This window comes from Anolis carolinensis, chromosome 5 (genome assembly GCF_035594765.1).
Source record: "Anolis carolinensis isolate JA03-04 chromosome 5, rAnoCar3.1.pri, whole genome shotgun sequence".
NCBI classification, from domain to species: Eukaryota; Metazoa; Chordata; class Lepidosauria; order Squamata; family Dactyloidae; genus Anolis; species Anolis carolinensis.
Window position 1 is genome coordinate 205,705,348 of NC_085845.1, and position 14,582 is coordinate 205,719,929.

Consider the following 14,582-nt stretch of genomic DNA (forward strand, 5'->3'; position numbering starts at 1 on the left):
CCTGTGACCTCCTTGGCCGGGCTGACCACCTCGTGTGCATAGAAGGCCGGGAAGATGCCGCGCTCCCCGGTGCGCATGTTGTAACCCCGGTACCAGTAGTCGTCCTCCTCCAGCTCCACCAGGATGGGATCGTCCACATCCAGCTCCAGCTCATCTTCGTGGCGAGGGATGAACCTGGAATAATCGGAGAAGAATCTCAAGAGTTGGAGGGAATTCCAAAGGCCGTCAAGTCCAATCCCTTTCTCCAAGCCCTCATCCATCCGGCCTCAGTTTAAAAGTCATCCACCCGGCCTCAGTTTAAAAGCTTCCAGAGCAGGAGACTCCACCTTTTGATGTAAAAGGAGAAGGGGCTACACACAATTCACATACAAATATGTTTAATTAAATTACCATTTGAGGTGACTTAATTTCATTTGCAATGTGTCATGTTTTCCAGTCAGCCTTTGTCCCCAAAGTTATTTGGGAGCAAAGAGCTGACTGGGGTAAAAACAGAACCCTGAAACATCCCTGTTTTTCTTGCAGTCCCTCTCAAAATGGCAGCAGGGAGTGATTCAAGTCACCATTCTGGGAAGGATTGCAGAGAAACACAGGTATTGGGGTGGCTGCTTGTGGGGTGTGTGGCCGGTGGGACAGGGAAACGGGTGACAATCCCCAGGCAATGGCTTATCTCAATAGATCCAGAACAAGAGATGCTCCCAGGCCAGTTCAGCTGAAGCTTCCCTACCTCCACCTTCAACCTCCTCACCTGAAAACGGCTCGGTGGGTCTGTTCCCTTTCCTCCCCATTCACCATGCAAGAAAAGAGGCCGAAGGATTCTGTACCTAATTTTTGGGGAGAGAACAAAAGAAAGGGTTACTCCATTGATCGCCCACCTTCTCAAGAGTTGAAACCAAGGCTGCTTAGAGAAGAAGATGAGATCAACCTCTAGTTGAAGTTGATCACAGAGCCGTATTGGAGGACCTAGAACACTGGTTCTCAACCTGTGGGTCCCCAGGTGTTTTGGTCAACAACTCCCAGAAATCCCAGCCAGTTGACCAGCTGTTAAGATTTCTGGGAGTTGAAGGCCAAAACATCTAGAGACCCACAAGCTGAGTCGGCTCCCACATTTGCTGGGGTGGAGGGAACCCTACTCTAGGAATCTCTAGAACCTCTAGTTGAAGTTGATCACAAGAGCCGCATTGGAGGACCTAGAACCGTGGTTCTCAGCCTGTGGGTCTCCAGGTGTTTTGGCCAACAACTTCCAGAAATCCCAGCCAGTTTACCAACTCTTAGGAATTTTGGGAGTTGAAGGCCAAAACATCTGGGGACCCACAGGCTGAGAACCACTGACCTAGAAGGATCAATCGTGTATGTTGTTCATAACTGTGCTGGAAAAGTTAGAGATGCCTCTAGGTCAGAGTTGTGCCAGAGGACTCAGATCCTTAAGAGAACACCTCCAAAGGAATCTCTACCCTTTTCAGCACAATTATGGGCAACCCCCAGTTCCAGCATAACTATGATCATTGGCTAAATGATCACAAAGTGTTACTGGAGGACTTAGAGATAACTAAGGAGGCCATATCAATTTGTGAAAAATCAGATTCACTAAAGTCAAATCTGTAGATGTGGAGGGCTGTACAAGGAGAACCCACATACACTGAAAATACACAAAGAGTAACATGAGATTGGACTGTTAATATAATCAACACCGTACAAAGTGTTAATTTTAAAGCAAGGCAGCTGACCGAAGATGCCCAATGTGGGGCGTGGGGAGCATGGCATGTTTTGCCAATCACACTCCAGGAATGGGGTGAGGTGGGCCGCAGATCTGCGGTTTCTCATGACGAAGAGCCAATGGAGACCCTCAACCCCAGGAGAGGAAGCAATCAATAATGGTGGGCAGCGATAGAGCAAGGGTGTAGCCTTGAAGACCCTGAGTCCCCTCATCCATGGGCCCTTGTAATCAATGAGTCGAATCAACGGCACCCACCCCTACCCTTGAAATACTAGTAGCAAGTTGTGAAAAAAGGGGCTACTCACTGGAGGACCGGGATGTGCTGTTGACAAAGACGTTGAGGAACTTCTTGGAGAAGTGGAGGTCTGCCTCGGGGGAAGAATCTTCAGAGGAAGAAGAGGAGGATCCCCGGCCGTCGGGGGCCACCCCCAGCCCCTCCCCAAAGTCACTGGCCCCGTCCTCCAGGTCTCCGGCTTCGCAGGCCCTCAGCAGCTCGCTGTCGTCGTCGCTCAGGACGGAGGTGCAGCGCTTGAGGCTGACCAGTTCCAGCTGGGTGTTCTCGTCCACGACCAGGGTGTACTTGATGGAGTCGTAGGCCAAGGAGTCGTCCAGAACTACAGTGGGTGGAGGCAGGGGCAGCCCCTCTGAGAATGGGGAGCCCTTCAGGCTGCCCAGGTGAGGCACCTCATCATCTTCCTCTTCCTCAGGGGAGTAGGCCAAGCTGAAGCAGCGGTTGGTCCTGGCCGTGGAGACGTCCAGACCCTCGTTACGCTCTAATCGGACATCATCAATCAGGTCGCCGTCACTCAGGAGGCCGGAGAAGGTGTCCCCACCAATTTCTTCACAGTCCTCTGTCTTGCTGGGGCCAGTCCTCCGGCCCGTGTTGGCGCAGCAGCCCGAGAGCGGTCGCCCAGGGAAGACGGGGGTGATGGTGTCGTTGGTGGGGTTGCTCAGGAACAGATAGGCTGGGGGTCGGTCGCCGGAGAGTGGTTCCTTCTCGGCAGCGTTGGCCCTCGTCTTGGGCTCTGGGACCTTCTCCTCTTCGGCGCCTTGGAGGGAACAACGGAGGGTCTCCATGTCCACCAGCTCAATGCTCTTCTGCGGGCAGGGCTCGCTCTCCGCCAGGGTCTCGGTGGGGATCTCGGGCTCCAGGTCAGAGGCAGGCGAGATGGTGTCAGCGATGGAGTGTGTCACAGGGAAGCATTCGTCGGCACACTTGATAGGGTAGGAGCCTTCCGAGATCATCTTGTTAACCAGGTTGCTGAGGAGCCACGGTGAATCCGAGTCCTCACTCAGGTCTGGCTCTGACTCGGAGTCCGAGTCCGAATCATATTCAGTATTTGCTTCTTCTTCATCCTCCTCATCTCCTTCTGGCAAGAGCTTTGGCCCCACTGGCAGGTAGAAGGACCTCCTCAGGCTTTCCAGGCTGTGGTCGGGGTTGATCTCCAACTCCAGGTGAGCTGAGGGGGAGACGTCGATCTGGTCAACAGGGGCAGAAGGGTCCTCGTCAAACTCCTCGATCTTGAGCCCAGCCAGGCTGTCCCTCCGGACCATGATCTGGTCAGCAGCCTGCTCAGTGCCTTCCCGGTCTTTGCGCCCGGCGTCCAGCAGAAGGGCATCCTTCAGGCCCAGGACACCTTGGGTCTCCAGCTCGCCCTCCAGCTCGCCCTCTGACCCGGGGGAGCTGGCCTCTTCAATGGAGTTGGTCAGGTGTGAGGAACGGCCGCTGCTGCTGCTATCAGTGCTGAGGTCCAGCTCCGTCTCAGAGATGCTGGAGATCATGTTGCTGGCCATGCGGTTGCCACCACAGGCAAAAGCAGCCTCGATCTCACCCTCCACGTCCGAGTCGGAGCCCGGGGAGCTGAGGTCCTCGCCAAGCCGGTTGCATGGAGGGAAGGCCTTGGAGTTCCGGCTGGTGAGGTCCGCCTCGATGCCAGGGTCCGAAGATGGGGATGTCGTGTCCGAAGAGGCAGAAGGCAGCCCTCGGCTCCTGGGGCTGACCTCTCCATCGGAGCTGAGCGGATCTCTTGCCACCCCTCCAGTCGGATGACCTCCAGATCGGGCATCTTGGTGGCCCTTTGTTGGCTCATCCTTGGGGAGCGGGGTGCCGCCACCGTCTGTGCGAGGAACAGGGGGGCCGTGCCCTGGATCCCAAATGGCAGAAGCAACCGGGCTCCTGGCTCCTTTCTCCCTCTCCTTGCACGTCACCGTGTCCCTCTGGAACCTGGTGCAGTAGCCGTCAGTGGCTGGTGACTGGCGGGGGCTGGCGTGGGGGGACTGGGACTCCTGTGGGGTGGACTCTGTGGGCCCAGAATGGGAGACGATGTTCATATTGTAGTCCTCCCCAGCTGGTGGAGCAGGAGGGCTGTTCCCCTCGGCGTCGAAGCGAGCCTTGCAAGGAGCGTGGCCCGAACCCGGCTGGCCTTGGCTGCCCTGGGAGTCCAGGCAGGGCCCATCCTGCAGACACGGGTGCGAGGGGGAGGCGCGCCCTGCAAGGAGACCAAGGGAGCATGGTCACACCTTGGGTTGCCCTTCACCTTTGGCCCTTGGAAAGGGGCCTGGTGTGCACGACCTGAAGCAGGGAGTGCATGAAATCCCCATCCTTCCCCATATCCATTACGTCTTATAACAGGCCTGGGTAACCTTGGGCCCTCCAGGTGTTTTGGTCTTCAACAAGCCGGGCTGTGGCGCAGCTGGTTAGTAGCCAGCGGTAATAAATCAGTACTGATCAAGAGGTCACGAGTTCGAAGCCAGCCCACGCTGGATTCAGCACTCGGCCGTTAAAAATAGCCCAGCTCATTGTTGACCTAAGCAACCTGAAAGATAGATGCATCTATCAAGTAGGAAGATTTAGGTGCCGCTTATGCAGGGAGGCTAATTTAACTAAAACAACACCATAAAAATCATCCAGCAGCGTGCAGAAAGGAATGAAAGTGCCTAATGCAATCTGTCCCACTGGAAAGAGATCTCTATGGGGAGAGCCATAGCCATTTGCACGGCAACAAACCCCCCAAACTGTGGAGAGCGTGGAAGCAAGAAGCACCATCCCCGGGGAGCAAAAGGAGGGAAGCTCACCCCCATGGTTTGCAGAGGACGAAGAGATGGACGAAGACGAGGAGGAATGGCGGAGGGTCTCCTGCCAGCTGGCCCTCTGCGGAGGGAGAGGAGGAGGAGGAGGAGCCGGGTTGCAGCCGCTGTTGTTGTTCAGGGAGTCCTGCAAGAAAAAGGAGGAGAAAGGACGCCAAGGACAGTTAAAGGAGATGCGGCATCTTCCAGTAAGGAGGCAGTTTTCAAGGCATCGAGGCAGCTTGGGTGGTTGGACTATATTTATTTATTTATTTATTTAATTTATATACCGCTCTTCTCCCCCAGGGGGACCCAGAGCGGTCTTACATAATGGCAAGATTAATGCCACATATAATACAAAATATAGTAAAACAAACGATCGTAAAAACACACTCAAAAACCAATATCATACCCAATTTAAAACAGTAAAGGACTGTGTGGCCATTACAACAGGGCCAGTAGCATTGGGCCAAAAGTCAGAGCCAGTCTGTATTCAATTACACATTAATCCAGCGAATACATCAGATTATATCGACCGTATTTTAGGATGGGCCAAAAGCTTGGTCCCACATCCAGGTCTTCAGCTGCTTCCTAAAAGACATGAGTGAGGGGGCTTCCCTAATCTCCCTTGGCAAGGAGTTCCACAGCCGCGGAGCCACCACCGAAAAAGCCCTGTCCCTCGTTCCAGCCAAATGCACCTGTGACGGCGGCGGGACCGAGAGCAGGGCCTCACTGGAAGATCTTAATCTGCGGGGCGGCTCATAGGGGGAGATACGTTCAGAGAGGTAAGTTGGACCAGAGCCGTTTAAGGTTTTGTAGGCCAAAGCCAGCACTTTAAATTGTGCCCGGAAGCTAACAGGCAGCCAGTGGAGCTGCTTCAACAGAGGAGTTGTATGCTCCCTGTACGGCGCTCCAGTTAATAACCTGGCTGCGGAACGTTGGACTAGTTCCAGCTTCCGAACAGTCTTTGAAGGCAACCCCACGTAGAGCGCATTGCAATAGTCCAAACGAGATGTAACCAGAGCGTGGACCACCGTGGCCATGTCAGGCTTCCCAAGGTACGGGCGCAGTTGGCGCACAAGTTTGAGTTGTGCGAAGGCCCCCCTGGCCACCGCCGAAACCTGGGGTTCCAGGCTCAGCAATGAGTCCAGGAGGACACCCAAACTGCGAACCTGCGCCTTCAGGGGGAGTGCGACCCCGTCCAGCACAGGCTGTAACCCTATACCCCGTTCGGCCTTACGACTGACCAGGAGGACCTCTGTCTTGTCTGGATTCAACTTCAATTTGTTCGCCCTCATCCAGTCCGACACAGCAGCCAGGCACCGGTTCAGGATCTGGACGGCCTCCTTGGAAGCTGGAGAAAAGGAGTGATAGAGTTGGACATCATCTGCGTACAGATGACACCGAACTCCAAAACTCCGGATGATCTCACCCAGCGGCTTCATGTAGATGTTAAACAACAAAGGGGACAGTACTGAACCCTGTGGGACTCCACAAGACAACGGTTGTGGAGCCGAACAGCTGTCCCCTATCAACACCTTCTGGGTACGGTCCTCAAGGAAGGACTGGAGCCACTGCAATGCAGTACCCCCAAGGCCCATTCCCACGAGGCGACCCAGAAGGATACCGTGGTCTACGGTATCGAAGGCCGCTGAGAGATCCAGGAGAACCAGCAGGGACACACTCCCCCTGTCGAGCTCTCTGCGGAGATCATCCACCAAGGAGACCAAGGCCGTCTCAGTTCCATGCCCCGGTCTGAAGCCAGACTGTGCCGGATCCAGATAATCAGTTGCTTCCAAGAATCCCTGGAGTTGCGAGGCACCCACGCGTTCCACGACCTTGCCCAAAAAGGGGAGATTGGAAACAGGCCAAAAGTTATTCCAATTAGTGGGGTCAAGTGATGGCTTCTTCAACAGCGGTTTTATTACGGCTTGTTTGAGGCCGGCTGGAAGTCTGCCTTTGGGGGTCCCCTCCTACTCCGTCTTCCTTCTCTGGAAGTTTTTCGAGCAGAGGTGGGATGGCCCTCTGTCGGGAAGGCTTTGTGTCTACATACCTGGCAGAAGTGGGATGGACTAAATGGCCTTTAGAAGTTCTTTCCAACTCTAGGATTCGACGAAGCAGCAGTGTTGGGCCCCTTCTACATTGCCATACAAAATCCAGATTATCTGATTTGAACTGAATTATATGGCAGTGTAGACTCATATTAATAATAATAATAATAATAATAATAATAATAATAATAATAATAAGCCCCTTCCCCTGCCTTCGACAACACAGTTGTTGTTTTTGTTGTTGTTGTTGTTCTACAGTTGAAATGCACTCAGTCTCAAGTACTGCAGACGTCTTGAATCAATGGGTTTACTAATGGGTTGACCCCCCCCCCCCCCCCCCAATTCAACAGACGGTTCAAGAAAGACTTTGCAAAACTTCAACTTCCAGGATTCCATATGAGCCAAGACAGTTAATATGGTGTCAAGCTGTATTCATTCCACAGTGTAGATGCACTTCTATTGACTTCAGCCATTTGCTGTGACACCTACAAGGCAGTGGCCTGACAGTATAACAACAACAACAACAATTTGTCGCCCGCCTCTACTCAAGGCACAAGGTGAGGTGAATTATATAAATTCAAGAAAACAGACCATTAAAGCATATATATTAAAAGAAGCATAAGATGAAAATACATGCTGCGCACCTGCCTTGGCATAGTTACTTCTGCTTGATGGATCTCATATCAATGGGATGCTGCATCCACTCTGGGTTTGGGTGCGAACTTTAATGGAGGGCCCATGGCGTCTACAGTAGCTGCAGATTTAATGCAGCTTGACTTGAGTTGCCATAGCGCAATACTATGGGATGCTGGGATAATGCTCAATGTTATGGGATACTGGGATTGGTAGTTTCACAAGGTCTGTGGCCTTTGCCTCACCGGGATGCCGTATTCCTGAGACAGGGCAGTGCAAGTGGTGCCAAACTGGGTTAAATCACTAGTGCAGGTGCAGCCCAAGCCTTTCTCGGTGCAAAAAAGTGCCGTTTAAGGCTATTCCAAGCCTTTAATCCAAAGCTTCCCCTTTTGCAGCTTTTGTTCTTAGCGTTTGCTTCTGATTCCAATTCCGCCGGAGCATTAAGGGGAAACGGACCGGTTGATTAGTCAGAAAGGATTTAATTACGGGTTTCCTTTTGTTGATGCTTATATTTTCTAAATACTGTACTGAGTTTTTTTTAAAAAAAACAAACAAACACACACACACACAAATAAAGAGGAAAAAACCTGTAATTAACCTGCCAACCAGCCCAAACATTCAATGTGGGCATAGATTAATTAAGGGGCATTTAAGGCCTGCCGTGCTTCCACCCGCCCCCCCCCCCCCAATTGCAATTGGAAAAAAATCAATATATAAAGGAGAAGCTATTAAATAACATGACTGAAGGTGAAGATATTAAAAGCATTGTAGAAATGTTATTAATGGCATTAATGAAACAATTAAAAAAGAAACAAAGATGCAAACAGGAAGCTGATAAATAGTTATAGAATGAAAAATGAAGACGCAGGAAGCTACAAACTTGTTCTTCCTAACAACAACAGCTACTACTACTACTACATTAATATAATAATAATAATAATAATAATAAGAAGAAGAAGAAGAAGAAGAAGAAGAAGAAGAAGAACATGCCCTGGCAGAATATGTAAAGCAAAGTGAAGAACCTGCTTTGATTGAAGTCAAAAATCAGAAACTCCTCAAAGCACAGCAGACAAAGAATCAGTACAAGAAAACTGCACTACAAACTAGAGCTGACAGCTGGCACAACAAAACACTGCATGGAAAGTTCCTTGACAAAATTGAAGGAAAAGCTGACAAGGAGAAGACCTGGCTGTGGCTCACGAATGGGACCCTGAAGAAGGAGACAGAAGGCCTGATCCTTGCAGCCCAGGAACAAGACATCAGGACAAAGGCCATTCAGGCCAAGATCGAAAAATCAGCTGATGACCCAAAATGCAGACTGTGCAAGGAAACCGACGAAACCATGGATCATATCCTCAGCTGCTGTAAGAAAATCACACAGACAGACTACAAACAGAGGCACAACTGTGTGGCCCAAATGATCCATTGGAACTTATGCCTCAAGTACCACCTCCCAGCAGCCAAGAACTGGTGGGATCACAAACCTGCAAAAGTATTGGAAAATGAGCACGCAAAGATACGGTGGGACTTCCGAATCCAGACTGACAAAGTTCTGGAACACAACACACCAGACATCACAGTTGTGGAAAAGAACAAGGTTTGGATCATTGATGTCGCCATCCCAGGTGACAGTCGCATTGACGAAAAACAACAGGAAAAACTCAGCCGCTTTCAGGACCTCAAGATTGAACTTCAAAGACTCTGGCAGAAACCAGTGCAGGTGGTCCCGGTGGTGATGGGCACACTGGGTGCCGTGCCAAAAGATCTCAGCCGGCATTTGGAAACAATAGACATTGACAGGATCACGATCTGCCAACTGCAAAAGGCCACCCTGCTGGGATCTGCACACATCATCCGAAAATACATCACACAGTCCTAGACACTTGGGAAGCGTTCGACTTGTGGTTTTGTGATATGAAATCCAGCATGTCTATCTTGTTTGCTATGTCATAAAATGATAATAATAATAATAATAATAATATCCCACTTTCCTCTCTTAAATGACATTCTTAGCTAACACAACTGAACAAGAAGCACTAAAACAATAAAAACCAAATTTGGAAAGTGGAGGCTATTAAGAAACACTTCTGAATATTAATACAGTAGAGTCTCACTTATCCAACCTTCACTCATCCAACATTCTGTATTATCCAACGCAGACTGCCTCCTGCCTGGATCCACAGCTGTTTCTCTAGGAAGCTATTCTATCTTTATTTGTAGTCAATTTTCTTGTAATGTTTTTGTAGTCTATGTTTTCAATACATTGCGATGTTTTGGTACTAAATTCCTAAATACAGTAATTACTACATAACATTACTGTGTATTGAACTACTTGTTCTGTCAATTTGTTGTAAAGCATGATGTTTTGGTGCTTAATTTGTAAAATCATAACATAATTTGACGTTTAATAGGCTTTTCCTTAATCCCTCATTATCCAACATTTTCGCTTATCCAATGTTATGCTGGCCCGTTTATGGTGGATAAGCGAGACTTTACTGTATAAAGAGGTTGAAAGCTATTAAATAACATTCCAGAATTAGAAACAATAACAGAAGATGTAGCAGGAATTAACGCTATTGAGCAGTAAAGGTTTGGATTCAAATGGCATTCAATCCGTAATAGGATACAAGGAATCTTTATGATGGGAACAAGTATTTCTTGCTGCATTATGTTCTTATAGATCAGTGGTTCCTAACCTGTGGTCCATGGAACACTAGTGGTCCCCAAGAACTAAAATATGGTCCGCGGCCTCATTGCTACTACAACGTTGCAACGAGAGTGTCTGGTCTCATGAAACCCTCTTCTCATGCCGAGGCAACGGGGATGTCGGGAGGGGAGAGGCAGACTACCCACAAAAGGCCTCCTGACTGCTGCTTCTCCTCCTCCTCCCTTACCTTGAGCAGAGCCATTCCATCTGCCGCCTGGAAGTGGGGCACTCCGGCAATCTTTATTTTTAGGCCTGTTCCTGGGGTTATTTGGGGTGCTGATTCAGAAAATTGCCTTGGATAGACCACATCAGCTCTAGGTTATTAAGTATGGTTTTCTGTGGGTGAGCAGTGTTAAGGTATGATTTTGTGTAGTTGTGAAATTTCACTTATTGTTTAAAGCAAACTGACTATGTGTGCCTGTAATGCAGCATTCCAGTGATGTAAGAGTTAACTGCATAGAGCAGAGATTTATTGCTAGGGGGAAACAGTGAGTAATTTCCGCAACAGGACATTCATCATTGCTGTGGAATGTGGGAGGCGACAGCAGAGATAAGAAGGTGTGCTTCCCATGCAGTGAACTATCGAGGTCGGGTGCTTGAATGCTATGCTCTGGCAAGACTATGTAAATAGTGTATATAACCTCAATAGAGACAAGAGCCGCTGGTTTCAGCCAACAGCTGGGAAGTTTATTTTCTGTGCAACTGTGCAAGTAGCTAGATCGCCGGAAAAGAAGGTAAATTGAGACAGAAGGTGAATGTGTCTCAATTTAACCATTTCTTGACAAGCAGATGGCAACTACTGGATGGCATATGTACTGTATCAGAAACTAGAGCTGACGTGGTCCAACCAATGCCATTTTCTGAATCAGCACCCCAAATAACCAAACTGAATCTAAAGTTGACCAAAAACTGATTCGGAACCCTTTTGGTACTAATGTTGGAGTATGATCCCTGGTCAAAGTGGTCCCTGGTCAAAAAAAGATTGGGAACCACTGTTATAGATGATTTTATACTGTCTAAACTTCAGGGCCATCTTAATAGGATAGATGGTGTTTCAACTTTTAAAAATATCATCCCAAGCTCCGAGAAAGATGGAATATTAAACACATAAAGGATTAGATAGGTAAAGATTGGATATAGATGATGGAGAGATAGATGGGAGAGAGAGAGAGAGAGAGAGAGAGAGAGAGAGAGAGAGAGAGAGAGAGAGAGAGAGAGAGAGAGAGATCCATGACAGATGATAGACAGACAAACACTGGGGATAAATAGAGACTGGACAGAAGGAGATGAGAGAGAGAGGGAAGGGGGGAGAGAGAAGATAGATGGATAGATAATAAAGAGATAGAGGGTGCATAGGCAGGCAGATAGACAGACAGATACTAGAGTCAATAGCATAGATAGATAGATAGATAGATAGATAGATAGATAGATAGATAGATAGATAGATAGATAGATAGATAAGATTGATAAGTAGATGGAGACTGGAGACAGAGAGTGATGACTGAAAGATAGGGAGGATAGATAGGCTGGATAGATCAACAGATAACTAAATAGATAGATAGACAGGCAGACAGACGGGCGCTGGAGATAGAGACTGGACAAGAGAGAGAGACAAGAGAGATGGAAGAGGGTGGACAGACGGACAGATGAGAGACTAAACTAGATGTGTTTGTGTGTGTGTGAGAGAGAAGGGGTGCATAGATAGATAAATCAATACTATAGATAAGAGTAGTAGATAGGTAGGTAGGTAGATGGATAGATAGATTATCTAACTAGATGGTGACTGGAGAGAGAGTGAGTTGAGGGGCCCCGGTGGTGCAATAGGCTAAACCAGTGGTTCCCAACCTTTTTTTGACCAAGGCCCATGTCCTGTGTTGTCTTTCAAGAACAGCCTTAAAACAATGTGGTAAGTAAATGAAAACTGCTTTACTTCAGCAAAACATAACGAACACTCAGTGGAATAATGCAAACGAAAGCAAAGAAGTCTTAGGGCAAGCACAGTTCTTAGTCTCTGATAAATTCCCAAATCAAGTAGCAGTTTTACTTCAGAGAAAGAAACAGCCATAAATCCTTAGGAGCAGTTTCCCAGATGCAGACTCGAAGCAGGCACAAGGGGAGCGAAGGCTGAGGCATTAGAGTCAGTTTGTTAGCAGCAAGAACTGGCTGCACCTGCTTCTGATTTATAGCCCTGAGTTTCCCCACAGCTGCTAGGGCAGTTCCCAATTACTCAGCTGCATTTCTGGCAGCTGTTCTAGCTGAACGATGTCTCTGCTCTGTTTCCTTTCACCTTTCCTGAAATGTGGGTACTTGCAAAATCTCCTCCTTAGATTCCGACTGCCCCTCTGACTCATGAATACTTTCTGAAGAAGAGGAATCACTAACATCCCACTTTGACCAGGGCCCACTCTCCCACTGGCTGTTAGGAATTGTGGGAGTTGGAGTCCAAAACACCCAGAGGGCTCAAGTTTGCCCGCCTTCATTTAGAGGTCAATGGTGCACCCCATGCGTTCCTGGACTCCCTGCATCTGCTGCTCCCCATGAAAGCCCCTGTTCTCTGCTTGACACAGTTTTCATTTGCAGCGAAATCCCTCCCTCCCCAGTCCAGGCTCAGTTTAATATCCAGTAAATAATGCTTTTGCTCCGCAGGTGGACCTCCCCAGTTTGCCCCGAACCCCTTCCCCTGCCTTGCAATCATTAGTCTCACTCTGGTTACGTTTAATCAGGAAAGGGGAGGGGGGCAGATTTGGGAAGGGAGGCAGACCCCCATGGGAAAGACCCCCCCCCCCCCCCGCTTCAATGCAGCCTTGGAAAGAGGGTTAATGGCTCGTGGGATTAAGGGGAATGTTAATCCGAAGAGAGAGGGGGATTAGCCAGCCGCACATGAAATAACATGAGATTGAAGGGGGGGAACATCTGGAGCATCACGTTCAGGATTTGGGGACACGGAAGGAAGGAAGCCCAGGGTGCATCCGCACTGAAGAATTGATGCCGTTCCACACTTCTCAATGCTATGGAACTCTGGGACTTGTAGTTTGGTAGGGAAAACAAAAGGCCTTTCATAAAGTACAACCCCCACACATACATACTTCTGCTTATGTGTTTATATGTATATGTATGCATGTATATATGTGCATGCATGTGTATGTGTGTGTATATATATATTTGTATGCACACACACACACATATACACACATACATACTTCTGCCTGTTTCTATGTATATGTATTTGTGTACATATATATGTATGTATGCACACACAAACATATAAATATATACTTACATACACACATACATACTTATGCCTATGTGTTTGTATGTATATATATGTATATGTGTGTGCACACAATATATATACATGCATACACATACGTATACACACATACATACTTATGCTTATGTTTATACATATATGTATATATGTGCACATGTATGTATGCACAAACATACATATACATACATACAAACATGCATACTTATGCCTATGTGTTTATATGTATGTTTGTGTGTATATATGTGCATGTATATGTATGTATATATGTATGCATGCACAATATATATACACACACATATACACACATACACACCTATGCCTATTTGTTTATATGTATGTTTGTATACATGTATGTATGCACAATATATACACACACACATATACACACATACACACTCATGCCTATGTGTTTATATGTATATGTATATATGTGCACATATATTTATGTATGAACACACACACATATACATATATACTTACATATGCACACATACATACTTATGCCTATGTGTTTATATATATATATGTTTGTATGTGCACATATATGTATGTATGCACACACATACATATACATATATACTTACATATAAACACACACACACACACACAACCTTATTCCAGATTTCTCCTGCGTCTCCTAATCCCCAAATCCTGTGCAGATGATTAGACTGATGGGTCTGGATGTGCCTCCTGCCTTCTCTGGAGTGTTTGGGTGGCCATCTGTCGGGAGGGATTGAATTGTGGATTCCTGCAGAAGGTGGGGTCAGACTGGATTGCCTTTGGGGGTCCCTTCCAGCTCAAGGGTTCCATGATGCGAACTCACCCCCGAAAAGGAAACGCTGGACAACGGCAAGCGCCAGGCGGGTGCAGCTCTTCCGCCGCACGAAACACGTCAACACATCCCTCCATTTGCATAATGCATCCTGGGCTTTTGGGGCTGCGGCTCTTCAGGCGGGCCAGCAGCACTTTGGGGCATGGTTTATTCATCATAATGCAGAAAGGCACTTGGAGCTCTTCCTTCCCTTGTTAAGTGCTGCTTAGTGCACTTCCCATCATCCCCAGGTTCCTGCCCTCTTTGCTTCCTTTCCCAAGGCAGTCCGGTGCTGAACCCGGTCTGGGTTTTAGTCCAAACTCTGAAGT

The 14,582-nt window shown here is 48.1% G+C and overlaps 1 protein-coding gene across 1 annotated transcript in view; it reads right to left on the minus strand.

Moving 5' to 3' along the window:
• The window catches only part of mapk8ip2 (mitogen-activated protein kinase 8 interacting protein 2), a 47,139-nt gene that overhangs the window by 5,130 nt on the left and 27,427 nt on the right, over window positions 1-14,582 (minus strand). Inside the window, exons 4-7 of the mRNA XM_062981266.1 lie at window positions 4,790-4,928; window positions 2,020-4,203; window positions 746-821; window positions 2-174 (exon numbers count right to left, since the gene is read on the minus strand). Coding sequence (XP_062837336.1) covers window positions 2-174; window positions 746-821; window positions 2,020-4,203; window positions 4,790-4,928 — 2,572 coding nt within the window. The remainder of the gene's footprint in view (window position 1; window positions 175-745; window positions 822-2,019; window positions 4,204-4,789; window positions 4,929-14,582) is intronic.